We start from the raw sequence: 10,301 nt of genomic DNA, 5'->3' as shown, positions 1-10,301 counted from the left end.
GAACTATGGATTCGCAATCACTTTATTACAACTAAAATACAGAGAAAATCATATTAAAATCGGAATTAAGATATTCGTAATCAGTAGAATTATTTGCAGGTCGCCACAATGCTATTTTTTGGAAAAAGAGTCAACAAAATTTCAAGTAATTTCAAATAAAATTTCAAGTAATGTGTAAAACGTGCAATACTCGCGAGTTAGGTGTAGTTAGGTACGAGTTTGCATATCTTATTTATTATAAATTGATCATTTCTGCTAATCGTTTTTTCATGAAAAGGACGACCAATTTTTTGCACATGAGGCGATAAATTTTTACCTAACCACGGTTTTGCGATAGCACGAAAAGAATTATCAACGCATTATCGCATATCGTTAGCTACAGCGAAAGTTTCATTTAATTATCATCTGTTATCATCCGAGTGAGAGATTAAATATACATATATTTGGTCAATTTGATTAGCCAACTGTATTTAATTACCGTTACATTGTACCGTTGTGGACGCTATTAAACGGTACATATGTGTATCGAAAGAGACTCCATTTCAGTTGACACTTAATTAGAGCATGTATAGGAAAAATGGGTTAAAATTTGAATTATACATACATACACCTATACGAATTTCATCTCAATCACAAAACAATCCATCATATCACATAAAATGGATCCAGAACTTTTTTCTTATCGATAAAAGCAATTGTTTCGTCGTCTCTAATTTTTAACTTTTCGTTATCTTTAACATATAACACATCACAAAAATGGGCGGTAAAATTTATTCTGAAAAATTGATTTTACAGAATTTTTATATCTTTTGGCTCTCAAGACGAGAATTAAACGTATAATCTTAATTTCCTTAACAAAATATACAATACAACGTAATGTAATCGAAGACATGGAGGCAAAATAAATGATGAAAAATTCCGTTATTTAAATAAGAGAATATAAAGAATTTTTTTTAGATTTAAAAAGCAATTTTATTTTTTTCAAGAATCTTAATACCTCATCGTGTATTACAATTAACAATATCCTAGACTATATGTATGTACACGCATGCACATACCAAGCTTTTGTAAAAATATAGACAAGTAAATACATACATCTATCTTTCCCTTTCTCCTTTTCTGAGAAGAATTGAAATAGAAAATAGAAAAATATAATATAAAAACGAATAAGAATCATACAAAATATATATGACGCAAAAATTTTTAAGTGTCCTTTACAATACGTTAGGTAAAAAAAAAGTAAAGATGAAATTTTATGCTGTCATTAATTCTTTTTTCTTAGTTCTTCGCGAGCATTTTTTACAATTATATATGGGTCATTGGATCGCAACGCGCACGGATTTCAACCGTGCATCAACGACTGCATTCCCAAGCGAATCCGGTATGAGGATATGGAGAGAAAACGTCGCGAGAGCGTGACCGGCGTGAGATTACGCCTTCGATCAAATTGGTTGCAGTCTCACGAATGGACACACAAGATTTGAAGTAAGAAAGATCCTAATTTTTTTTCATAAGCATACATGAACACATATGCTCGCAGATGATATTTTTTCTCAACAAACATCTTGAGAATTCTTATTTTTTTTCTTTGTAATATTTGTCATTGCATTTAATTTATATTTAAATGTTGAATTATGAAAAGTTTCTTTTAATATCGTTATAAAGGCTTATAGCAATAATTTAGCAGCATGCGATACAGCATGCAATGAAAATTCTTTGACGCAATAATATAATTTACTACGAATTTAAATTATATGAGAATTTTCTTGGCGAGAGAAATATCGTTTAAAATTGCATTAATATATATATATATATATAATTACTTTTTTTCTATTTAATTTACTTTAATTTTACCAATAATTTCGAAGAAATTGCTGCGGATTGGCGAGGTAGGAGATCTTTTTTTAGTCTTGGATGATACATTCGCCGGTTCGGAGTATAAATGAAGGACAATGACCTAATTGCCTGCAGAACGCGTTGTGCTTCCTCGGTCAATCAGTCATCGCGCGCGCAATTCATATTTGATTATTTATATAACGTAAAATTACGTTAACTATCTTTTTTTTCATATATTTTTAAATTTCTCGTAAATTAAAGAAAAGAAATAAAGAGGAGAAAGGACATTTCTAATAATAGAAATAGTGCAGTTTTGCATATTATAATTGACAAGAGCGTGAATTATTATGAAGGTAAGACCTATGTGTGTTATACAAAAAAATTAGACACTGTTCATTCAAAGTACATTTAACATGTCATTATACGATTTCTTCAGCAGTTACAGAAGATATTTATAAAAGATTCCTGTAAATCTATTATGATATATTATTGTATAACAAATTTATCTTAAAGTAAATTTTTATATATCAAGTTTAAAATCGAGTTTATATTCGAGATAGAAAACAAATTAAGGCAATGCATGTTAGAACCTGTGATACACCTTCTTATTGACAAATTTGTAAAATAATCATAATTTTACATAAACAATGAATTTATAGGCTGTATAGATTGATAAATATTGTTCATAAATAACTCTCCCTTCCTCTCTTCATTTTACATTAAAGTATGATAACTGATATCAATTCGATGTGATTTATATTTTCAAATTTAATATAGACATAGAATTTAATAGAGACTACTTAACAATGGATATCGTCTGAGAGATGATTTGAAAGTCAAAATCTTTGTCTGAGGATACGAGTTGTTGCATCTTTCAATCTTTCGATAAATCTCTTTCGATTATTCTCACTCTTTCACATTCTTTTTCTCCTACTCATAGCTTTGTACAGTAATTAAATTTATCCAAAAGTGGAACAATCGGCCTTGTTCCGCTCGTTTGATCCGCTCGCTGTATAATCGAGAGTGGATCAAGATTTGTTCGGCGATGTCGTTTAAAATTAAAGTTCTTTAACTTTAATTAAAGTTCTAAAAATCTTAAACTTTTATCAGGTCAGTGACATTTTTTCAATTTTCACGTATATTTTTTTACTCTTCGCTTCTTCTTTCATTATATTCGCGGGACTTTTCCCGCGAGTCGATGTGGCACAATGTCCCACATTTAGCGCTCTCATGATTTGCTGCAATTTTCTCTTTGGTTTTGCCAGCACGCGTACACGTGTATACATGCTCTTTGTTCGTGTCGCGTAATGGATATGACATGACCTAAAGAGTTATACGTGATGCCGTAAAGTAAAAAGCGTTTTGTTTCGCTTAGAAAATTATGAGAGAGTAATCTCTCTTGAAATTTTTCGAAGGTTGTTTTCCGAGAAGAATCAATTCGGTGTACTCTGTATGAATCAAATTGTAGACAACCAGTTGGATTTGCTGGCTCCTCGCCGTGTGCATCTGCTTTTCCGAAGCAAAGAATAAGATTAGGAGACCGTTAACCCCATCATATGGTTCGACGCTGGTATTAAAAAAGCCTCGGCCTGTCAATCAAAGAATATCTATGGGGAATACCATTCATATCGGTGGTAGTCTGTCTCATCAGAGAATACCTTATAAGCATGTCAATTATAGGTAAGAATTTACAGGTTTCAAATATTTGTTCTCCATTACATTTTGTGTGTGTGTGTGTGTGTGTGTGTGTGTGTGTGTGTGTATGGGGGGGAGGGAGAGAGGATAATGCTATTTTCAATTTTCAGAATTCGTCGACCGATATACAATGTTTTGTCGACCAACTGGAAGAATCAAATTCCAATGCGAGCAATATCCACCCCGAACAACCGTGCAATTTTACCACAACGTGCTCCTATTAAAGAATTTTATTCTATAAACAAAGTACCAGAATATAGTCCGGAATATAAACCAGAATTATCAATTTTGCCATCTACTCATCGAGGGAGTGTCGATGATGACAAAGGACCTATCCATACGATCCCGGCACCAAATTTGAGCCCGGCAGATAAGCCTTACAATACGGGTCACAATGCGGAAGATATTGCGAATCATCGGCCGTATTCGAGCGATCTCAATTTTCATAATCCTATGCAAAGTAAAAAAAACAAATTCATTTTTATTACGTCATACTCATTTTTTTGTTGTGATTTTGGCTAAGATGTCAAAATTTAGATGACTCTCGCGGATCTTACTTTTGTACAGACTCTAGAAGAATCACCTTTGGATTAGCCACCATTAGCGATAATCTACCATCACAAAGAACAGCGACGAGTTTGATTCCGTCGCAACATCAATATCAAGTTACAGAGAGCAACGATGTGACTCTAAAGGAATATCCAACTTTTCAGCCGACTACCTTTCAACCGCAGGATTTAGATATAACGAAATTATACTCGATTATAATTAACAATCCTCAACCGCAATCCAACGAGCTTTTCGCAAATCATCCTGTTAATTCAGATACGAGTATTATAGATTCGAATCTGCAATTTGGTCAATCAAATGTGCCAATGAACCTTCAAACAAATCTTCACGGTTCCCTAAATATTGGATTTCCTTCCACTGTTATTCAGCAGACACCACCGTATACCATTGCGCAACAGATACCAACGGATCTTCACGTAGGTCATCCGGCTCCAGCAGGACCACCGTTGTCAGCTACACAACTCTACGATCTATTGAATAATTTCCCACACAAACTTGCGGAGCGATATGCAACAGGTATCGGATCTTTATACGGCATACGCTAGATAAAGCTCGATCTAGGAAAAAAATATGCAATATTGCACAGATCGCGTCATAGAAAATGAGAATATACAAGTTATTATTATTCATTCGATAACATTTCTTCGCGTGTGTCGTGTTTTTCTATTCTTTTGGAATTTGTGAAATCAAAATTTTCATTTCAAATTTTCATTCGAATCGATGTTCAGATTGAAACATTTATCGAGACAAAATTTCGCGCTCTGGTAAGATCCATTGCTATCTATTATTTTAACTAAATTTTAACAATTGCAATCATTGCTTCTTTCTTTCTCTTTTTTATGAATTTTACATAAAATTTTGTGTATAGATGCTGAAGTAAAAATTATCAATTATATCAATGAAGTAAAATTATATCTGTTAATTATATCAATTCTTATCATTATCAGATCAGCATCATGTCCTTCAGCAGCAATTTGGCCAAACACTTGAACCAGACGTGGCGACAAGCTTTTCTCAACCGCAAATGCACTCTTTCAATTACGACGAACAGACCAACCAGCTACAACAACGGCAACAGCAGCAGATATTACTCGACCAAAATTACGCCTCCGAAAGTGTCACGGCAGATTACAATCTTGATTCAAAATCTCCACTGGATATACGTAAACAAAATGATAATGCGCGTTCTAGCGAAGAATTTATATATCCTATAGACGGAGACGAACAATCTGAGAATAATATCGAATATGAAGAAACGATCGATCAAAGAAATCCGGAGACATATTTCGATAAAGTGCCTCATAATGTTATATCGACAAGATTCTATACGACACTTCCCAACAGAGAAGCTGCTGAAAAATTAGCCGCGCTAGCCGCTGCCGGTAACGTTAATAGTCGTCTTATTGGCCAACTTCGAAAACAAGAAAAAAATATGCGGGAAGACGAACCAATGCCGCTTAATCATAAGAACGATGACGATGACGCGATAACAGGTCAACATGTCGAGTCACAAATCGATGATGATCAACGGCAGGAATATAATAAATCGAAATCAAGTCAGAATAGTCAGCAACACCATAAACAAAACCATAGGGTACAAAGTGATGAGAAGTTACCTCTGCAAATTACGGTATCTGATGAAAGCGACTACGTTATGAACAATGACGATCGAAGCGATGTAAGAAAAGATGATGTGGTAGACATGGAATATGAGTATGAAAATGAAGATGGGGAAATTGAAAATACGCAATCTGCGACTTTATTCAATGGAAAAACGACGTCACGCGACAATAACTTCCATATTTCCGAATTTGGCAGTCGTTTGCATTCTTAAAAGATTGGAAAAATCAAATAAAAATTATTATCGCGCGTGAGCACGTACATATATAACATTAATAATTGACGATTGTTGGAAAAAAATAGTGATAGTATATTGTAAATTAATAATTTATTTAAAGTCATACATCCTCACAGAAGACGTGTACTTACCATCTTGTTAACAAATGATCAATGAAAGTTCTTTGTTGATTTTAGAACTTTATTTATATTGCTCCAGGTATTTATGCATCATTACTTTATAAAGGCACACATTGTATGTATGTTATGTACATACGACAAGTACGTATGTAAAAATATATATGTAAAAATGGATATATTAATAATAATGTCACATAGTATACGTAATCGACACTTTGTATCAAGTACAAATTATTAGTTTATTATCTTTAACTTTTTCTTCTCATAAAAACTTACAGTTTTAATCTTAGAATTTAAGTATTCAAGATTATTATATACTGGCAAGTGCGCGTAACAAATGCCTCTACAGAAAATTGAAAGGGTAACCAAATTATATCGTATTTATTCTTATTTCTTGTTATTATTACTGTACAATCGCAAAAACAGAAAGTTATTTTATCTTGTAGAATATATAAGGTTGAGTAACTTGGATTAGATATATCTAGATTCTTCTATTGATTCTCATATGAATTTCATTTTAGATATTGTAAGAAAATAAAGAATACGTTACTACAAGTGATCTGTAAACCATGGCCTACCGTCATTCGTATGCCGTTTCGTAAGAATGTCACAACCGGTCTCTGTTACTAAAAGCGTATGTTCGAATTGTGCCGACCATTGACCATCCGATGTAACAGCGGTCCAATTATCTGGCCATGTTTCGTCCTTCCACGTTCCCTGAGATATCATCGGCTCGATTGTAAAACAATGTCCGGGTTTCATAACACCTACCGCTTTATTTTCTAGAAAATAAAGTTTGTATAAATATAATTATATTCGATCGGAAATATAAATATAAATTTATTCATCATTCAAAATCATCATGAGGAGAAGACTTACTCGCGTAATGCGGCACATTCGGTGCGGTGTGAAACAAACGATGAATCCCATGACCGCAATAGCTACGAACCACGCTGAAACCATGTGCCTGTGCATGCTTTTGAATAACATTACCAATCTCTCTGTATTTTTCACCAGGTTTTACAATATCGATGGCCTTAGATAAGCATTCGTATGTCACTTCTACCAACTTTTTTACTTCCGGTTTTACGTTACCAACTAGAAAGGTCTCGTTCAAATCTCCATGAAAACCATTGTGATATACCGTAACGTCAACTAAGAAGAAGCAATAATAAGCGATAACGCATGATGTTTAGGATGTTTAAAAGAAAACATCCTATGTCGATGATTGACAAGTTATTATACCGTTACAAATGTCGCCATCTTGTAAGGGTCGAGTGTCAGGTATGCCATGGCAAATTACTTCATTGACCGAAGTACAACAACTGGCGGGAAACTGATAGTAATTTAAGGGCGATGGATAGCAATCCCTTTCGATACAAGCTTCGTGCACTACTCTATCAATTTCAGCCGTTGTAACGCCAACGTCGCACGTTCTTGCAGCTTCGTCCAAGACTTGACGACCAAGCTATACAGAAATTAATCTGGTCGTGATGTATTATAAAAACGAAAAATACTATATAAAATCTATACAATACTATATAAAATCTATACAATACGGATGTTCAACATGTTCTTGTTCCTGACATGATACTCATGCCATTCAAGCCCACCTAAACATACTATATACCTTGCATGCGATCCTCATGCCCTCAATCTCTTCATCATTGAGGATTTTTATCTGACCAGAACCCTTTACAGCTTGTTCGCTGAGTGGTATTCCAGCTGGATGTAAGGCATAGTCTGGTCGAGCGATATGTTCAGGGACCTCCCTACGTTGTTCCTTCTTGTATGGCCGTAATTTTCCAGTATAATTGTAGGTAGGCCAAGGATTATAAGCATCGGGAATTTTGTTTCCATTTTCACCCTCTGATTATATAAAGCAGATGTATCAAAGATTATAATTAAAAAAAAAAAAAAAAAAAAAAATTTACTTCTAACAAAATAGTATGCACAAAACAAAGTTGCACTTACTTGCTAATTGATGAATGACTTTATGCGTCTTCCAACTACTTTTGAAACAATTCTGAAAGATTAGAAAGCAGCGTTACTTTACTTGAGAGAACGTAAAATCAGGAAATTAAAAAATGTAACGGGAAAAGCGAATATATATTCCAATCTGAGATATTCAATAACGAGTTTATCAATGGTAGAAAATTGTTAGTAACTGTGTGAAAAATTCGGCTCGAAAGAATAATCTCTCTCTCTCTCTCGCCAAGTTGGATCATCACATGGTTCGTCATGTCACATTTTTTATTATAAAAAAAATTTTAAATTAAAAATGTTCCATTATGGCAGAGAAATATGAGAATTAGAAATAATAATAAAAATTAACCCTATAATATAGAGAATGATAAAATAGCAATAATAATTTCTTGACAAATCTATGAGGTAAATCCAAAACAGAAGTCTAACAGTTGGGATTCCGGAGACTATTAAAAGATTTAGATATTAGATATTGAACTATAATTAATATTATAAATGACATTTGACATACGTCACAAATACGGAATAAGACAAGAAAACTCGAGACACCCACTCGAGATAACCAATTTAACCTAAAATCGTGTCTGTAACGTGTCTTACTTGGTTGCAGAAATATGAACCCTGGATTCCAATTTTTAAGCAAGTTGGACATTGCAAACTCGCAACGGCGTTACAGCCGGGTGTTTCACACATTCCAAGTGCTATTGACATTATTAATTAAATTTTCGTTAAAATTTTCTATCAGTCGCGTACAGCCACTAGAAATCAATCACCGCGAAAGACGAGTGAGAACATAAATCGAAAATAAATCACACGGTTAATCGTTGAACACTGAACACCAGCAAAAACTACCAACGAACCGAGAGTGACCAAGCCAACACGGGCCAAACTTTAAACTAGAATAAACTAGAAAACTATTAAAAGTCACTAATTGAGAAACTATTCATTATCTAACAGAGAGGAGAGAGAGAGAGAGAGAGAGAGAGAGAGAGAGAGAGAGAGAGAGAGAGAGAGAGAGAGAGAGAGAGAGAGAGAGAGAAGCCTGGAAGTTATCGCGCGTGTTGTGAACGCGTTTTAGCCGTATCCTTATTCGCGTAGGTAATGTACATGTTTTTGTGGTTCTCTTCCGTGCTAAATGCAAGAGTGATTAAGCTGGATAGTCGTGTCCATATCATCCGTCTTCACTCTTGCATCTAGCACGGAAGAGAACCACAAAAACGTGCACGTTACCTCAGGTGCGAATAAGGGTACAACTAAAACGCATTCATGATCACTCTCAGGCTTCTCTCGGCTAATACACCAAAAAATTAATGTTTATATCATAGATTATAATTGTTCAAAATTTTAACAATCATGCGAACTTTATGGCGAACTTTCATAAAATCATCGGTCCTCAATACTATTTCAGTGTAAAAACCAATTTAATTCAGGTCAATATAATTCGAAATGGTAAACCTATCTATCTATTTTATCAATTGAGAATTTTCATGTTTGCTGCTCTCTTTCAATTTTATTTCGAGTTACAATCTTTCACTCATGAGATAAATGCAACACAAGTAAACTCTGTCGGCAAGTGTATGTATAATGTATAGTTCTCCTATTTCAACGAATTCCAGATTTTCATTCGAATAAACAATTTTTTTCATTTTTTTTCCAATTATATGTATTTCACCTCAATTCTCTTTACTGCGATATTATCACGATATTATCAATCATACGAACTCCATGGATCAATTAATATCTCTCGGTTTATATCTCGAGAAGTTATTTATGACTTACTTAATTATTTCTGTCACAGTACATCTGTCACTGTATATATTTCGTCACAGAATAATTCTTTTTCTTATTCTAAATTTTTTACAATACAAACGCGACATAACACGGAAAATCGGAAGTTCAAGTCATTTACACGACATATTAGTGTAGCTCTATTTGTGTAGCTGCACTTCTGGTTGTAAATCTCTATGCAAAAAATAAGCAAATTATATTTCATTAAAATTAAGCCAGTAAAAAGAGTGCTACCTATATTATAGTATAGTAGAGAAGTGTCATGAATAAAAAGAGTTTAAAAATGAATTCTCCTATAGCGTCGACTTTTGCAAAATTAATGTTTCTCATTATAAAATAAAAATTGTATAGAAAATGTAAAAAAAATTTTATCTTACTTCATTCATTTTCTTACTCTCAAGTCTTACCGCTATATAATTGTACGCAATGATAAATAAACCAAAGTGAAG

At 33.6% G+C, this 10,301-nt stretch overlaps 2 protein-coding genes across 8 annotated transcripts; one reads left to right on the top strand and one right to left on the bottom strand.

Annotated features, from left to right (window-relative positions):
- The first annotated feature begins 4 nt into the window (after positions 1-4).
- Positions 5-6,645, top strand: LOC105429396 (uncharacterized). Of its 7 annotated transcripts, none has more exons than XM_089080017.1 (7): positions 5-145; positions 1,283-1,485; positions 1,869-2,189; positions 3,305-3,516; positions 3,642-3,991; positions 4,069-4,617; positions 5,049-6,645. In XM_089080017.1, the coding sequence occupies exons 3-7, from the start codon at positions 2,184-2,186 to the stop codon at positions 5,933-5,935; spliced, it is 2,004 nt and encodes a 667-aa protein (XP_088936143.1). In that variant the 5' UTR covers positions 5-145; positions 1,283-1,485; positions 1,869-2,183; the 3' UTR covers positions 5,936-6,645. The 7 variants fall into 7 exon arrangements, with proteins under 7 accessions (XP_088936143.1, XP_088936142.1, XP_011640652.3 ...); XM_089080016.1 differs by lacking the exon at positions 5-145 and adding an exon at positions 278-419; XM_011642350.3 differs by lacking the exon at positions 5-145 and adding an exon at positions 372-512 and having other exon boundaries at positions 4,099-4,617.
- Positions 6,432-9,033, bottom strand: LOC105429453 (methionine aminopeptidase 1). The gene is made up of 6 exons (XM_089080036.1): positions 8,665-9,033; positions 8,053-8,104; positions 7,709-7,947; positions 7,324-7,546; positions 6,958-7,233; positions 6,432-6,860 (listed from the first exon to the last, which is right to left on the bottom strand). Exons 1-6 carry the CDS (start codon positions 8,773-8,775, stop codon positions 6,628-6,630), a joined length of 1,134 nt encoding a protein of 377 aa, XP_088936162.1. The 5' UTR covers positions 8,776-9,033; the 3' UTR covers positions 6,432-6,627.
- Between the last annotated feature and the right edge of the window lie 1,268 nt (positions 9,034-10,301).

This window comes from Pogonomyrmex barbatus, unplaced genomic scaffold (assembly GCF_055798465.1).
Source record: "Pogonomyrmex barbatus isolate J1 unplaced genomic scaffold, ASM5579846v1 scaffold3, whole genome shotgun sequence".
Classification (NCBI taxonomy): domain Eukaryota; kingdom Metazoa; phylum Arthropoda; class Insecta; order Hymenoptera; family Formicidae; genus Pogonomyrmex; species Pogonomyrmex barbatus.
Note: the sequence above shows the minus strand (reverse complement) of the source record. Positions and strands in the feature narration are given on the sequence as shown.